Genomic DNA, 24,635 nt, shown 5'->3' on the forward strand with positions numbered 1-24,635 from the left:
TCTAGTACACGGTTTTATTGCACTTAAGGGTTAAGCTACTTGCCAAGATGTCCATACTAAAGCAGGATAGTAGAGGATACAGAAGATGGGGGGGGGGAAAGACATTTATTTTAATTGGTATAACTTAAATGAAAACCAGGGACAGATCATGCCGGTTTTCTTAAAACAAGTGTCATCTGCATAGTGTCCTATAACTTTAAACATGGCTGTAGAGCTCTGGACAGCCCTGTTCAGTACATCTGTAAGCCATTGGGGAGGCGTATACCACTGACATCCATTTTAGGTTGTTAATTAAAAACTAATTTTACTAAATAGGATAAAGTGCATGTCATCATTTGTGATTTTTAATCACGACATAAGATTGACATCTTGTCACCGACCACTATTTATCAGAGATGTCAAAAAACGACTTTTTATAGTAGATAAGAATGACAGCCAAGTTGTGTTTCAAAGAGAAATTATGCACCAAATGTTATATAGCAAGAGGGTAGCATGATCAGTATTTGGTGTGCAAACTTCAATCATGATTATCTGGTAAAGGCAAGACGCCAATTTTGAAAATCAATGATTTTCTCCAGTTTAAGAAATCAAAAAGGTTTCAAAACAAGTGCATAAGATCATTTTAATAAACTTTATTATTGTCCCATTTTCCCCCAAATGTTACATACAAAAAGGTGATTGGAATTAAACATCTTGTGTCAAGACTATTACATTTACACAATAAATAAAAAACATGTATAAATAAAATATAAATAAACAGGACATTATGTGCCAAAAAATAAAGACTCTTCTGAATTGGCAGATGGCTTTCACAATGTTGGGTTTTTTGAAAAGACATTTACATAATACTTGCATTCCAGGTCACAGTTTTTAGGATACAACTCTGGGTCGAGAAAGCAATGTAAACCAATAAGGATTACAGAACAACAGAGTACAATGTTTTTTTTCCCCCCCCCCATAGTAGATATTACTGTGATATATACTTATGATACCAGTTGTTCTAAAAGCTTATACCAGGTATTGAGAGTGTAGTGCTATTGGACTTACTTTTAAACTTTGCTCATAGTACAAATGTAAATCCCACCTGTAAAACCCATCTCTCGAATCGTGTTTGTATCCAGCTTGACATTCAAGGGTTGTTATTGCACAGACATCCCTCAGAAAGGCACTTTTATCCCCCCCTCCCCACCCTAATTCTCCAACCAAACAAACTGTTTACCAGCATGTGTGGAACACACATTCACCTACTGCATTGTGAATTTAAAACTGATCTTTTAAAAAAAAAAAAAAAAAAAAAAAGAAAAAGCCTTTTGGTATCTGGTTAAAAACAAATAAAATATGACAAGTGGTAGTAAAAGGTTTTGCTTTCCAGATGAATTTATACAACAAAAAAAAAAAAAAAAGTGCAAGATTGTGTTATATACTGTCCATAGCCCCTTTAGCATGCTGTGTACCACATCAGTGAAATTTGTTTCTAACTACAACAAACGACCAAAGTGATGTTGGATCAGAAGAAGCAAATTATCCTTCTCCAAACCTTAGTATCACCATCAAATAAGGCCAGGAATGTTATTTGTGCATGTAAGGTCAAGATTGTAGTGTGAGCCAATAGTTGGCTCAACTTTCTTCTTTCATTTATATATATATATAATAAAAAAAAAAAAAAAATTAAAAATTGAATGTGCGCACCATAGTCCAAACGGGCCAGAAACCAACCGAGGTTAGGATGGTCTCTCACTCTCGCCACTTCTTCCCAAAAGCATCTCTGCTGTAAGATCATGGTTCCACTGCAAGTCAGTGTAAATTACCTTGCTGCTAAAATACTTCAGAAAACAGAGCTGAAAAGAATTCCAGCGGCAAGATTATCCTTGTTTCGTTGCAAGCAAATAAGACAATTTTAGTGTTTAGATACCTTTGAGAAACCATGCCTGGATTATTGGCCATCATGGGGAAGCTGAAAGCTGCAGGGTTGGTTGGTGGCTTTGAAAGATCCAGCCAAGAAGCAGTGGGTGAATGAGGAAAGGTAATTTGGAGTTTGGGTGTTCCATTTAGGCATCCTAACTGCCTGTGAGGGATCCATCATTTCAGGACAGGTAGGAGTCTCTTATTTTAGGCATCAATACCTTCCAGGTGGATACCTTTGAGGCATAAGCTGGACAGGCACAAACCCTTGAGACAGATGCTGCATTGGGCAACTTCCTGACTGCTTGATATTTATCAACGTCAATCAATTTGATAATCAGCTGCCTAAGCACCATTTTAGACAAGAATATTTACTCTTCTGAGCAGCCTTTCATCCGTCAACTCGTCCCAGCGCTGCCTTGAGAAATTCTATCAACCAACCAGTCAGGCTGCCTTAGAAGAGGTGTAAACCAGTCAGGTCACCTCTATGGCATCGGCCAATCAGGCAGCCTGGGAGGCACGGAGCTGTGCTATCAGGCGTCAGCATGGTGTTGGAGCAGCTGGACCACGTATCGCAGTCGGTGTCTCAGTTCCGAGGTGCAGCCCATCTCATTCAGCATGCTGAGGAGGTAAGTGCACGAGACGCGCTCCCGGCTGATGTAGGTGAGCAGGTAGGAGTCATCTGATGACTTGCACAGGATGATTTTAGTGTGGTCTGCGTAGAAGTTAACCTGGAAGGGATTAAAAACAGAGTGAATTAAGAAGAGGTTCATAATCCCAAACAACAAAGAAAATGTGTTACCAAAGAGGGTAAATGATTCTCTTGAAACGTACACTTGTTTTATAAATGGGTATCTATGACTAAATCTAAAATTAATGAGCTTTTTCGAACCTGTAGAGTGCCATTGTTGAAGAGCATGACAAGAGCATGGTCAGTCTTCACCCACTGGAGCAGAAGAGGAGGACAACCTGATACTTGATCCTCACAATGCAGATCTCCACCCTGAAGAGGACAGACAACATTAAAGTTCAGATCACAGGTTGTCATGTTAAAATCGTCATCCAATTTGTTCTTAGACAAAACTCAGTCACAAAAGGGCCTCGTCTTGAACTCGTTATGAAATCTGATGCATAAAGTAATTTAATATTTGATTATCCAAAAGCTAACTAATGCAGCCTTCTAGCTAAAAACTCTAAACCGCTAACTGCTCATACCTCCATAAGGTTCTGCTCCATATAGTTGGCCATGAGCTCTACAATTTGTTTCTGGCTGCGAAGCTGCTCCGGTAGAGAGTCGGCAGGGAAAGTGAAGTATTTGTTGTCAGGCAAGCAGTAGTGGACTGTCCTAGTAAGAGGGAAAAGAGAAAAAAAATAAACTCAGTTATAGTCATTTAATTTTAATTGAGCAAAAGAAATTGTATAAGGATGTCTAGTTTGGCTATGTGGACACGCTATGCAAATATAGTTGGAACGCATACTCCACCCAATTCAGTTACTTGGAAGTTCTAAGCAGAATGTAAATGTTTACACGACACCCTAAGTAAATACTGTGGCTCTTAAGGTACTTACTTGCGTTGGTCACAAAGACTGAGACGTGTTCCTTCATTGAAGAGCACACCGATGCTTTGGTTCGAGAGCTGGTAGCCAAAACCATATTTGTTTGAGTAGTCGACCCATTTAGTCACCCACAGGAAGGACTGGGGCCTGGACAAACACGGTGGGTTTCTAGTGGCTGGAGAGATAAGGGACCAAAAAAAAAAAAAAAAACAATGAGGGATTATGGAACAATTTCACAGCATATTAATATCAATCATGAGTAAATGGAGGACACAAATAGTAATGTTTATATTTCCAGAGTCAGCATTTTCCAAAAAGAGAAAGCTATAAACTTCTTGCTCTGGGCTTACATGACTCAGCAGATATTCAGACGATGTGAAGAAATTGCTGAGGCTAGTTGATTAAAACTTGAATGATTCTGCATAATTTGTAATTTAATGCAACAGAAAGAAAGCGATGGTCCATGTTGAAGAAAGCAGCCCATTTCTTTGGTGTGCCATTTCAGCAGCCTGTGGCCAAATCTCACTGACAGCAGGTTTAAAGATGCTACTCAGAATTTCCATTTATTGTCTTGTGGTTTGACACGTCATCTGACTTGCTAAACATAAGTTATCATCATTATACTGTAGGCCAAAACTGCCTTTGCAGTCTTTATAGCTCTGCCTGCTTTGTGCTCCATTACCTGCAGGCATGGTGGCCAGGCAGTTGTTGAGAACTTTCACAGCTGATTCAGACACAGCTGCAGGCGTCAGGGCGTCCTCACATGCTGGAGAGAAAACCAAGAATTACGTGAAACATTGATCACATAAGACAAAAAATAAAAATGAAATGTATATATGTACTCAAAGAACAGTTATTGGGGCCTACGTTCAGTGCTGCTGGCCGTGGTGCCCTTGAAGGAGCGAGAGATTGACTTCCTGGACTCCTCCTCAGCTGGAGTTGGTTCCAGAGGCACAGAGCTGACTACCTGACTGATGGGACAGGGCACCTGGCATGACACAAAAGATCTGATTAACAAATTTTTTAAAATTTTTTTTATAGCAAGAGCAGAGGACAGAAAACATGACATGTCCAAAAAAAAAAAGCTGAAAAATAAGAACTGCATGAGACTCTGGCAATGTGTTCTATTGATGCTTGCACACTTGCGGGTCTAAAATTAAGTTATTTTACTGTATGCAGTTACAGTTTTAAGTGTTTATGGCTGTTGAATGCGTTAATCTTGTGCATCTTACTGCCATTGCACTGGGGTGAAACTACTTTCAGCACCCGTTTCCTTATGTGTGCTTTGCAAGCATGCTGCAAGATGTAGTTTCTGATGTCATGTTGCCACACAAAGGTGTTTTTGAAATAATCTGGTGTCACGTAGTAGCAGGTCACATTTTTTTTCTGCGAACATGCCCATTCAAAAAACTAAAAGTAAACAGGTTCTTTTGACGACTACTTTGCGCAGTCCGCGTATGCTTCTTGACTAAAACCTGGTTTCTCAGCACAGGCTCATTATCAAGCGGCCATAAACATTCACACCAAAGAGCAAACAATGTGCCTATTGGGCTCTATAAATTACAACTAGACCAGTCTGCATTAGGGATTGGCCAACTGAGCTTCCTGCTGTTGCGGCATTTGGTCTCAGCTCTGGTTCTGAACTTTTCAAAATGAATACATCCATGGGGTTAAATGTACGCAGCTGAGACTAGCCAAGTATGCAGTAACAGTTTTCAGATGCTAGAAGAGCTGGCCTCAATAATAAGTCTAATGCAGTTTCTCACTAACACATTAACATTTTCCCTGAAAGGACTTCGGCACAATACAGAATCTTACACACTGCAATGTCATGAACAAAGCTCAATAGCCAGAAAAACAATTCTAAATCTGTAAGGATAATTCCTTTGAAAGGTCTGTATAATCAGAAGCATAACTATATTCAGTCAGTCTAAGCTAGTCTTCAAAGCTGGTATTTGCAATGCTACTGTGAGGGGGTATTCTCCCTCAAAAACATTTATTCACCCCATTTCCATTGCAGTGCCATTTATTTGGATGCAAAGCAATTATCTGCCATGGAAATGTGTACTTCTGTACTACAGAGGGACTTTTATGACCGTATTAGTACCTGAATCTATCCTATTTAAGTAAACAAGGCCAACATTTTTCTTCCAGACATAGGACAAAAATTAAAAATATGTACCTCATTGGGTCCCACTGTCTTGTAGCTGATCTGCCTGCTGATGGAACATTTAACGATGCCAGACACCAGCTTGGAAATGTCTTTGTCATCTTTTTCCTCGCATGGAATCTTCTCCACTGTAAACAAAAAGGTTTCTGCATTGTAGTCACAACAAATGCTTTACCACAGGAGTGATAGCTACAGTACTCGAAACTGAATACAAGCCAACTGAATACAAGCTGGTTCTTAAGTTTAAACCTCAGTTCCAATGAACCAAACCAGATTAACCAGAGGATTTACAAAGACACTTGACTGTTGTGCTGCTGCCCTACCTTTTGCTTTCTTCTTGCCAAAGAAGCTTTTTGCCATTTTAGTGAAGAATTTCTTGGCAGGGCTAGGGGGGTGGAGCTCTGGCACCATCACACAGCTGCTGGGGGGAAGCTTATCAGGGGTGAAACCCTAGAGGAAGAAAAAGGGCAGAGAGGGTGAGGAGGATGTAAGAGGGACAACATGCTACATCAAGCGCTGACATGCAATATTCTTTTCTAGTTCGAAGCACCATTATTGTCCCCTATCCCCCAAAAAAACAAACATGATCTTAACCATTAATGGATGAAAGCATTAAACCCCTTAATGGTTTCTTTAAACTGACTAAATTAGCATGACTTTTCCGTACTTTGGTGAAGAATTCGTGGTTGAGGATTTGATCCAGTGAAAGTCTGTCGCTGGGGTTTTTCTGCAGGATGCCTGAGATGAGTTTCTGTGCTGCGGGGGAAAGCGAGGATGGCAAGTTGTACCGAACTTCCTTTATACACTTGTAGGTCTCCTTCAGGTCAAGAGTCTCAAAAGGAGGGTTGCCGCACATCAGTGTGTACCTGAATGGGATTAAGCAAGGCAACCGTTAATCAATGCAAAAGATACACAAATAATGATTCAGACTACAAAACAATCTTAGTTAGGTACAATGTCCTCACTTCCAATTTGAGATAGGATTGAGCTAAAATAAACAAGAGATACAATGTTACTTCACACGACTGGACAAAGCGAAATAACTCACATGACACATCCGAGGGACCAAACGTCAGACTCTGTGCCATGGCCCTGTCGGTTGAGCACCTCAGGGGCCAAGTAGTTAGGAGTCCCACAGATTGTTCTGAGAAAAACAAGTACAGGATAAAAGCAATGCCTCAAACTACTTTTTGTCCTGTAGCTGCGTCATTGCAGAGAAGGAAGTAGTGGTTGAAGCATTTTTTCTCTTCTGCCGCTGTCATTCTGGTATTCCACAGGAAGGTGTCAAACTGGTACTGAAACTATGCTCTAAGCACTACATTCAACTGCCACTTGGAAACCAGTTTAGTTAGGTACTTTATTTTGGGGGTGGTGGGGGTAGTAGTGGGAGAAGGAATGTGCTTAGCAACTGACATGATGGTTTTAGGTCATTGTGCATTACGCAAGCCCAGAAAATGGTTAGGACTGTGATGTTCCGGTTCTTAGATGTTATATGTCTCCATACCAGACCTTTGTAATCACTTCACAAATTGTTAACCATCTATCATCTGATTACATTTTAACAATCAAATAAGTGTATAAATTATTCACAAAAACTACCTCTAATTTTTTAATCTCGCTCATCAAGTATTTAATAGTTTAAAAAAACAAAAACACACTTTTTCCTCTGCTCGACAGTCTCCAGCTTGGCCGCGAGGCCGAAGTCTCCCAGCCGCAGCTCCATGTTCTCGTTGACAAAGAAGTTGCCTGAGAGACAAAAACATCCAGTCAGCATTCCATGGATAACATGTGCATGCCCCAAAGTCACAGCAGATTCCTGGGATGCTTGTTGAGTGCGAAAGCCACGATTCGGTCACATGCTCACATACCTAGTTTGAGATCTCTGTGCAGGATCCCTCTGCTGTGGAGGTATTTGAGGCCAGAAATGATCTGTTTGAGGTAATATCGCACTTCTGGCTCTGTGAGCGTGTGTCTCGCCTTCCAAATGTGTGCCAGGGACTGCAAACACACAGAGAGAGAGAGAGAGAGAGCGCAATGACTGAACTGTCAACCCCGCGTCCGTCTGACAGCACAACACGTATCACACACACAGCCGCATAGAAGTTGCATGCTGCTGTAAGTCAGGTGGATGCCTCATCAATAATGAGGCTGAAAGCTTTGTATACTTTAACCATTGTAAGTTAAATACATAGTGTGTATATTCTCTACTGTACCACTGAGGAGCAATACATGGCAAGCTGCATATAAGCAAGGAAATCACATAGGCTGTACAGACTGTTCTAGAGATTTCCAAAGTCTCACCTTTCGACTGCAGAGCTCAAGGAATATGTAGATGTTTTCTTGGTCTTCAAAATGATGAGAGAATTTCACCACATGCTTGTGGTGAAGGGTTTTGTGGAGCTCGATCTCATTCGTTATCTGTAAAAACAATGTGGCAATCTGTCAGTTTGTGTGCATACTTCACTCCTAACACAATTCAGATGTTGAAGTCCATGGGCCTCTGAGACATACTGGGATAATAAACATGCTTGATCTTGTACCTTGTCTCTTTGGTGTGGTTTGGACACCCTGCTCTGTGGAATCACCTTCACGGCATACATTTTGTTGCTGGAGAGGTCCGTCATCTCGTAACATCGAGCAAAGCCACCCTTAGGGGAGACAAACGGGATGATCAGTTAAAAAAAATTTAAAAAAGCAGCAGGTTGAAACCCTGCAATGGCCACACATTATCTTGATATGAGGATGAATAGCTGTACAGCAATCCCAATGATTCAACAATCATTTAGGCCAATTCTGAAAGGCTGCTGTGGAGCTCAATTAGAGGAAATAACCAATCCAGGATTAAATCTATGTAGCTGCATCATTGTATAATCAAGATAATGATCATATTTTGTTGCCTTGGATGCTCATGCGTCTAACAACCGACCCCTAATATGTTCACTGCTGTTTATTATTCACGCTTATTTCTAGATGCTTTTCAAGGATACATATGTTCCGAGGACATGAAGGCTGAGGCAGACAGAGCTGCTGCATTCATTAACCGTGAATTTGACAGACGTTTCCAGCTCTGCGGCAGGCAACGGAGGAAAAAAAAAAAGACTTGGCTGGCTTCCCGACGCAGCGTATCGAAGACGAGCAACATGTTGATACAGCCGCTCCATTCACACATGCACATACGGTATTGTAAAGGAAGGGAGGCATGACATAGTCTGGCAGACAAATCATGGGGTTAACAGTCATCTGAGATGTCATTAAAATGCGAGGATTCTTGTCTAGGCTGTAACAATTCTTCGGTTTTTATATAAAAAAAAGGTGTTGCCAATCATGTGTGAGCACATGAGCGGGGCACACCTTGCGCCTGATTCATTCAGCGATGACGCTCACAGCAGGGGGGAAGATTTGCCACATCCACCACGAGGTCATTCCCTTTTCCCGCATAAGTGTCACACCTGGAAAATGGCTAATAATTCATTTTAATAATAGACAGCTTCCGTATGGAACTAAAACAGCGATTCGTAAGCGTCTATATCCATCTTTCGCCTCAAAAAGAGCCCTGTGGTGAAGCGAGACAAGCACATGTACAGTTAAAATCTTCGTACCTTTCCCAAAAGCTTCCCTTTACTGTAGGATCTTCCCGTTTTGGAGTCGGTCACCACCTGGGCCAGCTCTGGTTTAATTTGTTCGGGTTTATTCCTGCTGGTTTTCACCGGGGCAGAGGACTGTTGGGGTCCACGCTCCGGAGCAGGCTTAAATAAATCCGCATTCATGGCGTGGCACGAAAGACGCTGCGCCGCGGTGAAACAACCGGTATCCATTTAATACAGTGGTATAAATAATCAGTTCGTGTAGCTATCCCCTTTCGCTCGTTTTCTCAGTAGTTTGTCTAGTGCGTAACTGTTCGCCCGTCTCGTCCAACTGTATCCATCTGGCGTGTCTGAGGACGGAGTTCTCAGTTATATATATGGGCGAGCAGCGACGTCACGGAGCAGGGGGCGGGGGGGCGGAGAAAGTTCAGATGATTTGCTCAGACAAAATCTCAATAATGCAACAAAAACACATCTGGAATGTAAGAAAATATGAATCAAACAGCTCATGAAAAAATAATCGGTTTAAGTCACGTTGATGTCAGTGCTGCTATGAGGCCAATGCCACGCTGTAACCCAAACAGTTTTTCAATGTTTGTCATCTTTAATTTACACTCATTGTTTATGAATGGGTCCATGGGACTGATGTGATGACGTAGAGCGTGACCCCTCTTTATTCTAATGCTAAATTCTCAGTAATATAGGCCTACTGTTAGGCTATAAACCTGGGCTCTCTACTGTATGGTCCTTCATTATTTAAAGGAGATTGTAATGAAGATGTAAAGCGTTCAAGAAATAATATCTTAAAGAGTCCATAACATGAATTGTGAATGAGTTCCTGTTTACCTCATTCACTCATGCATTGCAAGGTGTAGCCCATACATGTTACAAATGAATTAAACATATTAATTAAACAGGTCTAATGTAGACATTGCACAACACATCCCGAGCAGTCATGCGGCCATACTACCATGGAAGGTAGGAATGGAAGGTCCAAAATAATCATTATATATATATATATATATATATATATAAATTATTTAGGACCTACAAATCGTAAATATATTGCAACGAGTCTGATAATTTAGCAAAACTGCAGCGTTTTTTTCTTCAGAATCCTACAAAGTAAGAGCAATAAAAAAAAATTCAAAACAAAATCTTGGTTCTGTGTGTAGGCTGTGTGAAATCTCCGAAGAAACCCATGTCAACTACTCATCACTGCTGCCACCTGGTGGACAAAACGTGACGTTGTGCTATGACTATCTGTAAAAGCAAGACAGGGCCATGAACCATTGAAAGCTGTAGTGCATCAGAAAAAAATCTAGGTGCTTGGACCATTGCTCATTTTACTATGTATACTATAAGAATAAGTTCAGGTAGGCATGGTCTTGAAATAAAATACCAACTTTTCTACGAGCATGCAGGCCTCTGTGAAGGCATATCTAAATTATGACTACACAAAAAAATAGCTCTTTAAGACATGACAGCATGCATAGTGGGGCCAGCAAGTCTAATGCATGGCTAGTTAAAACACATATTCTGACCTCAAAACCAGACAACAGACACAGGCAAAGCAAAATCAGTTCAAGATCTATATTTGTGAGAACTTCATGAACAAATTGAGGGCAGACAACAATACATGTAAGGCAATGACAAAAGCCAGGGTAAATAATCAACATAAACATACATTTTAGATATTCACAAAAGCTGGAGGGAAATGGGCAACTTCAACAGTGCTGTAAATAGGAATTATAGTGGGAAACTGTCCAACACTATGAAAATCCAAGTCATACTAAATAATTACAAATAATGTGTTTTAGAGCATTACACTATGCAACAGGAATGGGTAAGATACATTAAATCTGTCAAACACCTATGACCTATGCAGTAATGTGAATTATTACACTGGAATGATGCGTGAGCAGCTATCATTTGAGCTATTTATGGAATGACAAAAAAAAAAAAGGCTGATATGAAGACGTTAAAAGAATCCAGAAGAGCCCTTTGGTTATCTTGGTTAAAAGGAATATGAGCATGACTTTGGCAAATGTACACTTGGAAGCAGCTTAAATATCAGCTTGGTTTAGCTGCACTGAATTCTGCACGGGAGCAATATTAACATGATGTATCACAGTTAATTTACCCAGGTCCAATTTGAACTATGAATTACTAACAGACATTAATCTCAAGAAAAACCAAAAAAAACTGCATTGTGATCCTTTAACCCATCAAATCTGACATTTAAAAAAAAAGGTGATGAAATGTGTATATCTTTTGCTGTTAGGTTGCCATCTGCTGGACACTGCCATTATGCTTGTACACATATTTTCCACGCCTTCAAGGTCTATCACTATCAGGACATCGGCAGCCTGATTTTCAAAGCAGGGGCAAAATGAGGTCTTCTGGGGCTTAGACATTAATCCTGAACCTTTATTTATGAGCTGTACACTGAATTTATAGATTTCGTGGAAATGTCCACGCAACATTTAATATTCAAGTCATGTCAGGTGCATCCCTGGCAGCTCTCACTTGGTCCTGCTGTGGACATGCAGTGAGGGCAGTTCAGATGTCCATCATGTCTTCTCCTCCTCGAATTTTCTTCTCTTGGGACTCTGACCAGGCTTTGTTGATGGTTCTCTTCATCTCGTCGTCTCCCTCCGAGTAAATCTTCTTCAGCATGGTCATCAGTCCATCGCTGGGGTCTGCACTCTCATCAATATTGGGCTTACTGTTGAGGTACAAAGAAAATTTGTATGAGTTTAACGGCTGGGATTATAGCTAGGATTCTCATTCAGTAGCATGCACCCCGGCTGCATTGTATACAGTGACACCTGGCTCACAGATATGGTACTGCACTGCAATGTCTCAGGAGTGTTGTTTGGTGTGATTGGCCAGATGTGTATGAGAAACCGGCAAGACGGTCATTATGGTATTTTTACACAACTGCTCACACCGGTTGTGTCCTTAGCTACCAGTAGTAGTAGCAGTGGTACGAATTATACTTGTCGTCATATACATTGCACAATACCTTGTACAAATTACTTGAACTAAATTGAATCAGTATTTTCTTTTAACTTACTCTTTGTCTTTTGACTGCTTTTCCACTGTTGTTAGGCACTCCCACTTCTTTGTTGCCCGTTTCTTGCACATGACCAGGACCATGTCTGTTTTTATCTGTTGAAGGGAGAAAAGATGGTCACAGGCCTTTCAAAAGCCAACAATAATCAGTTGCTCTATTTTCTCCCAGAAGTAAGCAGATTGAACCAAGGGTACAATGCAAGTCAACACTGAGCCTGAATTCAGCAGTTGGTAAGAAAAGAGACTACTAGATGCCCACATTTCTCCAATTTCACATCTTTAAGTTATTCGCGTAATGAAAAAAATGCTGCCGCAAATTTGCGTCTTTGTATTTACTTTGTATGCAACGGTGCTGCCGAAAACGCGGGTGGTGTGAACGCGCCACAAGAAACATTTAGCGATTGTACTTAGCCATAAGCACTTGATAAATAAATGTAGTAAATCAAGGATTATTACGGCAAGTTTGTTTTGGAGTCTTTCTGTGTAGTGGTAACAAACTGCTTAATGCACATTTCTGATACAGACAAAACAATACCAGAACAGGTTCTAGTGTGTGCTCAGGGTTTTCCCTGCCATTACATGACTTATGCGCACCGCCTAAGCATTTTTTTGCGCATCACCTAAGCGTATGAACGTAAAAACAATGAGGAGAGCATCTGGATGACAAGCTGACTCACGGGCCGGGCGTCTACTCGTTGTCTTCTGCTCACGTGCCGATGACTCGCGTACACAGGGGCACAAACAGTGTCACAAACAGTGTCACAGCCACACACAAACACCACGCATGTAGTGCACACACAGCGAAAGCTGCAGCCCGTTAGCGAGTGTGCGGTGGAGAGAGCGAGGGAGGTGCGTTTGCCGCCGAGTATGAAGTTAGCAGTAAACGCTATAGCTGTGAACGTAGCAGTGCAGTCTGTGTACAGTTTGTGTCGTGAATAAATGCTAACACTTCTCAAACCAAAGCCAAGTTCTTGTGTCTTGCTTGCTACCTGCTGGTCAAAGTGAAGGGGGTAAGCCAATTTCAGCACAGGCTCACTAACTTAAGATGGGCTGACTTTTACGGTGGACCAGCTACACAAAACTGACCAACTGCTCCTCCAAGTTTTCCTTTGTAAAAAAATAAAATAGATGTGTGTGTGTGTGTATATATATATATATATATGCTATATAAATAAATTGCCTTGCCTAAGCTTTATGCAAATAATTGCATGATGATGACACTAATAAAAAAAAACCTGCTAACAATCTTTATTAAAAAAATGATTCCGAGAGAGGTGTAATGGAACTATCAAGATTCTGAAATTGATTTAAGATGCAGGCTTAAATATTTTAATTATTCTGGCCCATTTCCTGCTTCCACTTTCTATAAAAAAAAATAATAAAAAACCTTTTTATAGCTGTCCTTTTCATCGATTGCATATAACAGGTTGAGAATTGTCATCTGATGGTTTTTTCCATCGAGATCCTTTACCAACACAGACAATGACCTGCAAAAGAGAGGATGACCAAATACAATTAATTGTATGGTTGGGTACATGATGAATAATAAACACTATGTATGTATGTATGTATGTATGTATATATATATATATATATATATATATATATATATATATATATATATATATAAATAAAACTGTACCTTTCTGTGAAGTTGACCTCCACATTTTCTGATGGAATTTTGTGTACATCCTTCAATGTAAGGTAAATTTTGACAAATTTCTCTGACTGGTCCCACGCTAAAGAGAAGAAGGCAAAAGTGTGAACAACATTTAAATGCTTTTCAGCTCTTGCACACATCTTAACTGTACTTTCTCACAAATGACAGTGGTTGTCTTACTAAATAACGGCACCATACCATAGCTGTTGATCTTGACTGTGTACGCTGCTTTAGAGGCAGCAGGCCGGTCTGCTTCTCTCATGGCTTGTTTCTCTTTCTGTTGTCGTTTGACTGAAAGCTCCTTCTCCACCTTCTGCTGCTCCTGCTTTAGCAGCTCCTGCACTCTTTTCCTCTCTGCCTTCTCCAGGAGTGACCCCAGTTCCAGCAAATCTGCCTCCAACTGGTTGATCTATATTGGGGAAAGAATTAGACCACTGAGAAATGCACGTTCCTAAATTCGACCATTTAAAAAGGCAGTTGGACAGAACATTTTTTTTTAGATAATGTGTCGAAGCCAAAACAGATTATTTTACCTCAGTCTACATTCCAAAACTGAAAGTGTTTTGCTATTAGCTGATCAACAAGTTAGTAAAATAACATTGTTAAAACAATTATTTAACTTAGCTAGTTCCAGCCCTGCTTATAAATTATTTTTTGTATTTTCCTCTTTCTGCCCAGAGTCTTAGCTATCTAATGCAAATCACCCTGTAACTGGAAATGTAAAAGTATGGCTACACTCAAGCGTTTATCACACTGACATTATTATTATTTATAGTGATATTTATGCCTTGTGAAATCAGTTAGCTGGAAGAAGTTCGATTACATTAACTACACATGAGGGATGCTGAAGTAAATGGTAGTCATAAGATGCCAAATTACTAACTAAACTAACGTTAACTAACGTCGAGATTGACAGGATATATAGATTGTCCCCTATCCTTAGTTACCCGATGCACTCTTGGCTGTCACTGTATTGAATTTCAGCCAAACGTTAGCCTCTCAGTGAATCTCTCCAAATAATGAGCTTCGACGTTAGCTAACGTTAGTTATGTTGACAGTACGTTACGTTGCTAGAATGTTCTAGAATGCTAGAATCTACTCCAGTCAATGATAGCTTACTGCTTGCTAGCTAGCTAGCTCCTGACACAATGCCACCAGACATGCACGTTATCTTTGGCAAGTAACGTTACGCGTTTAAGTACGTTCTGATTAAAAATGCGCTTTCTTCTTAACGACATAACATTAACATACTTCTTAAAAATAACAGACACCACTTTTCCGGTTTGCGGTTGCTTGCTAATTTGCTAAGTTACCTAACGTTAGCTAACGTAACACTGCTTAAGGGCGTCACTTGAATCATGTAACATATCGTTAGCTAGTTGTAGCTAAATTCGGCCACCTCAACTAACGTCAACATTAGCTAGCTAATACCATACAAACCCTAGTTTTGCCCTGTCGGCGTATACTAAACTGAATCAAAACATGTTGTTTACCTGTTCGGTAAGATCCATTCAGGCTTTATCAGTTATGTTAGCTAGCTAGGTTCAGAATGTGAAATGTGACTGTGTCCTCTTCCTGAGTGAGTCTGCACGTAACGTTAACTTGCTTTCACCAAAGATGATCTCCTCCTCCTCCTCCTCCTACTACTACTACTACTTCTTCTTCTTCTTCTTCTTCTTCTTCTTTTGTTTCATTGGCGGGCTACAAACATGATTAAGGTGCATGCATGGCTGTATTAAGAGAACATGCCGCCACCTAGTGTACCGGTATGTAACATCATAGTTGTACAAAAAACAGTAATACAAAAAAAACATTGTAAATAATTCTGGTTATTAAACCTGTTTCAATTAAATAAAATCCCTTCAACCTGTGTCTCTAAGAGTCCTTCGATGCTCCACTCCCATTCTATATCTACCACCCTGTCCTTCAATCTTTCTCTTTCTACATTGAACTTCCTACAACCTCTCAGCATGTTAAACCTCCTGTCCTGTATGTCCTTATGTCATTTTTTATGGTCCCAATCTTAGCCTAGAAAAACTGCTTCTTCTTTCCTACATGCACCTCTATTTCTCACTTTGACAGACTTTTGAATTTTGTAATAATCTCTATCTCTATATTATAGTTATTCATGCATTTATCACCTCTCGGATTGATAATTGTATTTCGCTGTATTTTGGTTTGCTCCACTCCACCGTCTCCAGACTCCAAATGGTCCAAAACACAGCCTAAAAGGAAAAGACAACACATCACACTGTTCTGGCTCAACTGCATTGGCTACCAGTGAAAAACAGAATTGATTTGAAAATCTTACTATCTGTCTTTAAAGCCTTAAATGGACAAGCTCCACAATATGTTATTGACCTGCTCACTCCATATTTTGCCCCCAAGTCACTCAGGTCATCCGTCATCCAACGGATCCTCCTAGTCCCTCACTCACACTGCAAAACCAAAGGTGACTAACTGGGAACAACCTCCCATCCCACATTAGGTTGTTCTACGATTGAAAAATGAAAATTTCATTTAAAGACCCACCTTTTCTTCACTTGCTTTTAGCTGCTTTCTACCGCTTGACTCATCTTTTATTTCTTTATACTGATTTTTCATCTTTTGTTGATTTTAATTCCCTCTAACTTCCTTCTTCTCAACTTGACTTTGGTGTCTTAATGTCAGTTGTTTTGTATTACATTCTGTGTTGTTTTAATGTACTTTTTTTCTATGCAATGTCGTCTATTGAGGCAGATTTCAAACCATCTGCATTGGTTGTAAAGGACTTTGGGTCAACCTATGTTGTTTTAAATGTGCTATATAAATAAAGTTGACTTGCCCTTATTGTCGTTATTCCAGATTTCCTGCCAAGATGTCATTATTTCATGATGAATTTGTGACCTCTTCCTTTTTGATTAGTGGCGATTGGCAAGCCAGCCTATACACTGCCATTGTTTCACTACATGTTCTTCTAAGTAGTTGTTATGCCTTTCAGAGTAAACATCTCATAATCATCTTTATTCTGATTATATAATGGATAGACATTAAGTGTTAATTTCGAGTCACATTTTGAACAGTCTTTATTTTAGGTGATTCCGTGGTGGGGTAACTAACTTCTTTAACCACATTTGTATTAATAAGACTATAAAACATAGCTAGTCTCTGTATCAAATTCTACATTTTGCAATAACTATAATAAATAAATAATAAGACACTTGTAAAGAAAGGCTCGTAATGTACAATAATATTTATTCATCCATTGACAGTTGCTCCTCTGAGGAGTCCCATTATCATTGCTCTTTAAATAGTATGCATTATGTTGTTTTTCATATTTAGAAGTGCCATAAGAAAGCAAAAGCAACTTACTTACTGGGACACACATAATCTACAGAATGGATATATTCATGTCCTTTGCACATACAAAATTCTGAAGGTATGCTGCAGTGATCTCAGTGGATTCACTTTACACATTAACACCTTCCTGGCTTTTGAGGGTAGTGGTGGAACTGTTTCATTACAGTCAATACCACTAAAAACTCCAGACACTAAAAGGCCAAAACAAGTCTGTATTGAATGCTGATGTCCTGCTCTCCTCATAATAACCACTGAAACAGCCTGTTTTCATGATCCAATCCGACTGCAGTGTCCAATGGACCCCGTCACCACCTGGCCCTCAGAATCCCAGACATCTGGTTGTGGTCAGCTAAGTGACGGAAGACAATCCGGCTCAGGCGCCACCTCCGCTTCACTCCCCGAGGTCTGGAAGTCATAATACACCTGTTGCGTATTCTCACAGGGCAGCTGTCCCTTGGTAATGCTGCAATTTCTTTATCTGCTACCTCCTGCAAAAAAAATGTAAACAGTTTAAGAATGCAGTGTTTTTTTTATATCTTGGATGTTGGTTTTTTAATGAAACATCTCCGATAATGATCACAGAATATTTGATTATGGTGAAATGTAATAAATGATAACATTGCATTTTTTCTCAGTTCTACGAAACACTGACAAAAATAGTTTGAGTAGAAATATTTCTTTGTACCAGAAGCTCTTTGGGTAGGATGGTGTTCTTCCGTAGTGCATTGATCCGCAGCCTCTCATCAGCATAGTCAAAAGCCATCTGTCTTCTCTTGACATCCCTCAGCATCCTCCAGTCAACGTAGTAACCCCTCACCTGCTCCACCGCCCCCCAGCAGCTCCTCAGGGCCTGCACACAGTGTTACAGCAATTGTTATTGACAGCTAATATTAGGCCCCTGGGTACCACACACAAGAGTAAATAGCTCGAGCTGAGTTTCTTTCAAGATCTGAGCCTAACGTTGCAGGCTATTCTTAAAGCCTTTTAGTATTTAGTATATTGAAATCACTGGTCACTGACATATAGGTGTAGATTTACATAGAGATAATGTGACTGCAGCTCCAACAAACTTATAGGAATACTAAATTCCTACCAATGTTTTTGTTGTGATCACAAGGTTAATCATTTGGATTCATCCGCACTGTTGTGCTACGGACAAGTACAAGGTCAGCAGCATGGGCTTTTGGACTCAACTCAGCATCCCCTCGCTACTCATCCTCATTGTAGCATCAGTTTCATCAAATATACCTTCGTTCACCTTCATAAAACAGACCGCCATTACAGAGACTGAGTGGTGTGACGTTAACCTATGGATGTAACAGAGCAGGAAGTATGTCAAGAGTCGAGACACCGTTAGCTTCAGAAATGACTTTAAAATCATTTCCACTTTGCTCCTACAAGTTTTGTTTGTTGCAAAATAAAAAAAAACGTTTCAATTTTAATCCAAACAGGTCAGACAATTCCCTTGCTATTAGCTATTACGCTAAATAGATAGTTAAGTTACTTAGCAACGTTTGTCACTAAGTAGGCTAACTAGCATTAGATACGAAGCTAACGCCAGAAAGCTAGCTAGCTAGCAACTAGTAAGACCACTAGCTTACACTGAAAACGATGCTTTCGCCATTCTTCTGTCAATGATATGCAATGCAGTCTGAATGAGAAACACTTAAAACACAAAATATCGCGTTATAATGGGTAAAGTACCTGCTTTGGGGCGCAGACAGTGGAATAAAGGGCATTTAACCCGAAACATGCTATCCTGTGGGCTGCCATATTGAATGATGTTGAGCAAAACCACCAAGATAATAACACACTGAAACATCGCCACCTATTGACCAGGAGTGTGAAATGATAAATGGAAACACATCTTAGAGTTGTGTGGATCAATCTCTTTCTTTTCCATTCAACGTTGCAATCATCTTATTATTACGTGATTATGTTTTGCTTTATTAGAGTTTGAAATTTCAGATAATGAATAATCAAGAAACTATTTGTTAGCCTAGTCTAATAAGATCATAATACCTACTGTTGGACAAACTGATTATGTGACTACTACAACTTTATTCTGAGACATTTGATTTCAAGATTAGATTTTGTGATGGCATACTTGAGTTCAACACCACTTTTGTGTCCTTTTGCAGTTTTGACTGGCAATGCGAGACTAATTGACTAGGTGACTTGACCAACAGGAGTCCCAGGTTGGGACTTGCAGTTTTAGACCCTTGTAGTACTACGTAAGAACCAACAGGTGGCAGTGTCGTTGCATGAGTTTAAGCTCATACTCTCTCACCACCCAAAAGGAGTAGGATCTGTGGGGTCTTTTTGATGCTGAATCTAAACCTTATGTCTGACTGAAATTCTATTCTTCAATCATCTGAAACCCAGACACATCTTGTCTCCCCTGACACCACTAACAATTAAAGTTAAAATTGTTTTAAGGAAGTACATCTATAAAACAGTACAGGTTGGTCTTCTTTCAACATATGGTTCAGCGGGGCATTGTCCTAAAAAGATTTTATAGAAACAATTTAACAATCGCTCCAGACTCCATTAAAGTTTTCTTAAACAATCCCCATTATTTTGGAGCCTTGAGCTGATGCGTTCTTGGCTAAATATTAACACATGACAAACTGCACGCACTGCTTCCTCTATAAAGAGCAACATTATGACGCAGGCTGCGAAATCTGTACAGGTTTAAATTAAATGAAAAACGATAGCAGACAAAGTGCATCTACAGAGCATAAATAACAGATAGTGGTGTTTGTAAACCTGATAAAAAAATATATAGCATCAGACCAACACTGCAAAGTATTAAAATACATTTGTTGTTGCATGAAATAACTTGAGGTCTTTTATATTCTCAGTTAGTAGGCAACAAATATTTTCAAATCCCTGCATTGTGCAACTAGATGGTTGTCAAGCAAGAAAAAAGTTATTGTTCAGTTTTCGAGCAGCATTGTCATTTGACAGCAGCGTATAGTTTAACTGCTTTTGGTCCTCAGTTGGTTTTGCATTCTAGTTCAAACCCCTGAAGTGGCTGTTCCAAGATCACCAGGAAGGCAAAATCATTCCCTCTGTAATTTCTTCTACCTCCATAGCAAAGAGATGTCAAAGACTTGAGAGGTTCTGAAAGGTGACCTTCTACATTTCTATGTATTGTAAAATGATGATAAATGCCAGGTTGCCAGGTCTTTGTGTTGCTTTGGCAAAAATACCTTTCTGCTGGAGGAGTACGTTCAAAATTGGCACATGCAGTATGGAGTACCTGTACTTGAGCAAACATGTGGTATAAGCAACTAGCATCAGCAACTGGAACAGTATTTTTAAGTGTCACCAATGCTTCTTTGAACAAGGTATCTATCCCCAGTTAGAAACAATAGAAAAGACACGCACATATCTTGTGTCCACTGGGATTGGTAATCTGCAAGTGCCTTTATCATTTCAAGTGTTACTTGGAAAAAAAAAATATTTCTACAGTAGAAAAACACAAATAGATCCGCACACCCGTTAGAAGTATATTAATGCTTTAAGTAGTGACGTTTCGAAGTCTGAGGAAGAGCGTGGTGGCTCTATTTATCCCCATTTACAGAACAGCTCTGCAGTGTTACTTTTTGACAATGTAAAGAATGGGTTTATGAGGGTTACTGTGGCTCAAACTGAATTCAATGACAACGGCTATCAGAATCATGTGTGTGTATCCTTGAGTGCTTTGTGTTAAGGGACCAATGGAGAAAGAGCATCGAAGGAAATCCTTGATACCCGGACTTTTTACATTACGAGTGGATAATAGAAATGACAGTAGAACAACTAGTGCAGTCTCGTCAGCTGGCTTTAAAGAAGCAATTGAATATAAAGTTGTCATGTAGACAGGTGTTAACAGCAGTGCAGTTTCGTGCCTTCCAGGGGATCAAGATCTCAGGTGGGATCATAGCAAATACTTGGGAGATTTGGAAACAAAGCCACGCAATAGAAAACTGATCTGATTCTGAGATACGATACGATACAACTTTATTGTCAGCCAAGGCTGAAATTCTTTGTGCATCATCAGATAGGTTAAGATTACTCAGGGACACAGCAGACAAGTGGCCTCATCCATAAAAATGACAGCAGTGCAGTGAACAGTCAAAATGATGTAACTGAGGCTAAGACTATTAAAGAAGAAGACATACTTTTTTAATCCGCCAGGGGATTTGAAGTGTTTTCACTGTTATTATACAAATTACACACAGGGCCGGAACACAGGACCTATTCACATGCATCAAATGGAGAGATGTCAAAGCAGTTGGGGGTTCAGTGGCTTGCTCAAGGGCACCTCAGCAGTGCCCATGGACGTGATCTTGCACCTCTCCAGCTACCAGTCCACACTCATGATACACACAATGTAGATGTACTTTTGATTATTGCTAATGTTCTTATATGACTGCTGCTGAGCAGTTTGAAACAAAGACACACACATGTCAACAAACTCCAGGGTAAACATGACCGTGTCTGCCACCTCTGTTCAGGATGACATCATTATATTACAATTCAACTTGTGAGCAATAAACAAGCTGCTAGGTTGGCTTTCCCTCTCTCGACCAAACGCTGTACAACATGACCATCCTGTGAACATAAATCATGCCCACATAATTACTGTACCAGTCAGGAAAAAAAAAGTAGTGACATATGTATTAATAAAACTTAATAAAGCTTAACTTTGGCATCTGGGAGGGAATGGGATCTCACTTTAGACGGCTCAAGGCCAGATTATAGCATCACATCGCAGCATGTATTCCTCTGGTAGATCAAATATTTGAAAGCAGTTTTGAGTGAATTCATCTTTAGCCGCTTATATTTCTATACCATAACATAATATTTGCGTTATTCGCGTCGAAAGGAGCCAGTTGAGGTGGTTCGGGCATCTGGTAAGGATGCCCCCTGGGCAGGATACCCCCGCGACCCGATACTGGATAAGCGGACAAAGATGGATGGATGGATGGATAACATAATATTATATAGGGCCATAATGTGATGGAAGTTGGCACAGAAAACAGAGGTGTCATGCCTTTTTGAAAAACTTTGGACAACCTAATGTTTGCTGTATATATATGTATAGCTGTATAGCCGGCAATGATCCTGATATTATAAAACTTATATAACCAAGTCACGATTTCTAAGACAAGCAAATGTTTGTTTATTTTCATAAATGTAAATGGATGACTATCCAGATATCATTCCTACATTTTCTTACCTTTTTTTGGGACAAATTACTTTAATGTGTTATTGTTTAAAGCAGGGATCTTCAACATGGGGTCCGGGACCCCTAGGAGGTCCTCAGAGTCAATGCAGGGGGGACCTTTTTTCAAAATTTAAAAAGTCTTAACATGAATCCAACATATTATTAGCAAATATAAATCCCCACTGATGATAGGTCACTGGCCTATAGTCAAGGTAGTCACTAAGGCCATGCATCATGTATGTATGTTTAACATTAAACATGATTTATAAAACCATGGCAACAATTATTAGGCTATTTGAATAGCATAGTATTTTATGCAAAAAATGTATGTATTAAGGCTTTAGGCCACCCTACATGTTATTGTAGGCCTAATTTAAACTTCATTTTATAAAATATATGTAATAGGGGGTCCTTGCTCCATCTCTCTTACAGTTAAGGGGTCCTTGGCTTAAAAAAACGTTGAAGACCCCTGGTTTAAAGGGTGAATTTCTGACTTGTTGACAGATACACTATTTAGTACTGTAAATGAGCCGATTGTGTTCATGTTAGATCAATCTACAAAACGTGTTTATTCTTTTTCTCACAATATTTATTTACTTTAGTTCAGCGTGTGCCTATTTTTATCTACGCCAAGCACATTATAGTCACTTAATGTCAAGAAAGTGTTATGTCTTGACAGACCAGTCTATACAAATGTGGTGAAGTGATTACAGTCCATTTTAAACATTCCACTCTTTCTATGAGACCATAATCAAATGCATGCAGTACCTGGTGCAAAGAGGAAAAAAACGTAACCGTGAGACATTTCCTGTATTTCTCTCGCTGGGTAAAATAAATAACTCTCTCTGTCCTCGAGATGTCGTAAACTTCACAAGCGGAGCCACAGTTTTTTAAGCCTTCAACTGGACCGTTGTTTTATTACGGACGTCTCTGACAAACCTTTTTGCCAAATGAAAAGAAGCAAGCACATGTTACAGTATTTAAAGGTGAATTAATAAATCATTGACAAAGCAAACCATTCAGACTAGATTTTTTTTAACATGGAAAACTCTTATTTAAACCCTGTATAAGTGTACCTTAGGAGAAATGGAGTCAGCAAAATTAGGGGAGAAAAAAATATTATAGGCCCTCCAGCACTTTATAACTAAACACACTATATGCAGTGTTTGACTTTTATGCTACATTTAAATATGTCTTAATGTCTTGATTTTTAAAACTGCATCTTACACATTGACATTAGGTTACAGACACTGAATGAGCAGTCTTTAGCCATTACGATACCTTCACTGACACATCAGCATGGGAACTCCTTCTCCTCTTAGTAATCAGTGTCCATTTGAAGCAGATACAGCTCATTTAATGTGAGGCCATGACCTGGCTGACTGGGCCGTCTCTGCTTTCCAGACCCGAGGAATGCTTCCCAGAGGAGAGAGAGAAAGAAAAGGAAAGAGAGAGCTTGGTCAAATTTATGGCACGCATGCAAGCTCACATCCTTAATGAATTCACACATACATTTAAAGGCTGAGAAGCGCACATGAATACAGACCTATCACAGCTTTCAAAGAAAACCCTCTTTAGTTCACTGCATGTTTTTGCAAATGCAAATGTGCAAAGGTCACAGGGTCTTTCCCAGAGCTAGGACTGTTCTGACTGATACAAGCAGTTTCCCCATGAATAAAAATGACATTTAGAATGATATACCAATTGAATAAATGGATACAAATGAATAATATCATCAGATCAACTGACACTTTGTATTGTGATTTAAGTAACTAATATGTACAAATTAATACTTTATAATTAGTAAATTTAGTCAATTTATTAACATGTCATGTCTTAAAATGTACATTTTATGAAAGGACAATGAGTAAATAATTTACTTACTCATACCAATACATTTACCAATGTCAGGTGAAACTTTTAAGCAGATGAGAAAAACAAAACTGACCATCACGTTTTGTTTTGTTACTTGGTCATCACTAATGCAATACTTACGATTACATGTTTCTATTGAGGTTATAAGGGTTTCATAACAGCAAAGTTTGTTGGTTGTTTGGATTTCAGAATACTTATTTTCCCAGACTGCAATAATGAAACCATTTGATGAATTAGTCTGACGTTTAAAGC

At 39.5% G+C, this 24,635-nt stretch overlaps 3 protein-coding genes across 3 annotated transcripts; all 3 read right to left on the reverse strand.

The window, feature by feature from the left end:
* Positions 1-608: 608 nt before the first annotated feature.
* plk3 (polo-like kinase 3 (Drosophila)) lies at positions 609-9,554 on the reverse strand. The gene is made up of 15 exons (XM_078263774.1): positions 9,229-9,554; positions 8,170-8,277; positions 7,931-8,047; positions 7,498-7,627; positions 7,288-7,375; positions 6,678-6,773; positions 6,297-6,495; positions 5,953-6,079; positions 5,642-5,757; positions 4,327-4,447; positions 4,142-4,225; positions 3,472-3,634; positions 3,118-3,247; positions 2,795-2,905; positions 609-2,633 (listed from the first exon to the last, which is right to left on the reverse strand). The coding sequence occupies exons 1-15, from the start codon at positions 9,442-9,444 to the stop codon at positions 2,436-2,438; spliced, it is 2,004 nt and encodes a 667-aa protein (XP_078119900.1). The 5' UTR covers positions 9,445-9,554; the 3' UTR covers positions 609-2,435.
* A 1,238-nt stretch (positions 9,555-10,792) lies between these two features.
* Positions 10,793-15,608, reverse strand: cacybp (calcyclin binding protein). Its single transcript, XM_078264328.1, has 6 exons — positions 15,445-15,608; positions 14,150-14,360; positions 13,934-14,030; positions 13,679-13,778; positions 12,293-12,387; positions 10,793-11,941 (listed from the first exon to the last, which is right to left on the reverse strand). Exons 1-6 carry the CDS (start codon positions 15,460-15,462, stop codon positions 11,776-11,778), a joined length of 687 nt encoding a protein of 228 aa, XP_078120454.1. The 5' UTR covers positions 15,463-15,608; the 3' UTR covers positions 10,793-11,775.
* Positions 15,609-17,168: 1,560 nt separating this feature from the next.
* Positions 17,169-19,091, reverse strand: mrps14 (mitochondrial ribosomal protein S14). The gene is made up of 3 exons (XM_078263528.1): positions 18,995-19,091; positions 17,976-18,140; positions 17,169-17,778 (listed from the first exon to the last, which is right to left on the reverse strand). The coding sequence occupies exons 1-3, from the start codon at positions 19,061-19,063 to the stop codon at positions 17,596-17,598; spliced, it is 417 nt and encodes a 138-aa protein (XP_078119654.1). The 5' UTR covers positions 19,064-19,091; the 3' UTR covers positions 17,169-17,595.
* Between the last annotated feature and the right edge of the window lie 5,544 nt (positions 19,092-24,635).

Source organism: Sander vitreus, chromosome 12, assembly GCF_031162955.1.
Source record: "Sander vitreus isolate 19-12246 chromosome 12, sanVit1, whole genome shotgun sequence".
In the NCBI taxonomy this organism is placed as follows: domain Eukaryota; kingdom Metazoa; phylum Chordata; class Actinopteri; order Perciformes; family Percidae; genus Sander; species Sander vitreus.

Excerpts from the sequence above, each read along its gene's own strand:
- plk3 (XM_078263774.1), bottom strand. The coding sequence starts at position 9,444 with ATGGATACCGGTTGTTTCACCGCGGCGCAGCGTCTTTCGTGCCACGCC. Across the intron at positions 8,048-8,169 it reads AACCACACCAAAGAGACAAG|ATAACGAATGAGATCGAGCT; the intron begins GTACAAGATCAA and ends TTGTTTTTACAG. Across the intron at positions 2,906-3,117 it reads TGGAGCAGAACCTTATGGAG|GGTGGAGATCTGCATTGTGA; the intron begins GTATGAGCAGTT and ends TGTCCTCTTCAG.
- cacybp (XM_078264328.1), bottom strand. Across the intron at positions 13,779-13,933 it reads GAGGTCAACTTCACAGAAAG|GTCATTGTCTGTGTTGGTAA; the intron begins GTACAGTTTTAT and ends TCTCTTTTGCAG. Across the intron at positions 12,388-13,678 it reads AAAAGGACAGCTATAAAAAG|ATAAAAACAGACATGGTCCT; the intron begins GTTTTTTATTAT and ends TCCCTTCAACAG.
- mrps14 (XM_078263528.1), bottom strand. The coding sequence starts at position 19,063 with ATGGCAGCCCACAGGATAGCATGTTTCGGGTTAAATGCCCTTTATTCC. Across the intron at positions 18,141-18,994 it reads CTGTCTGCGCCCCAAAGCAG|GCCCTGAGGAGCTGCTGGGG; the intron begins GTACTTTACCCA and ends CACTGTGTGCAG. Across the intron at positions 17,779-17,975 it reads TCCTACCCAAAGAGCTTCTG|GAGGTAGCAGATAAAGAAAT; the intron begins GTACAAAGAAAT and ends TTTTTTTTGCAG.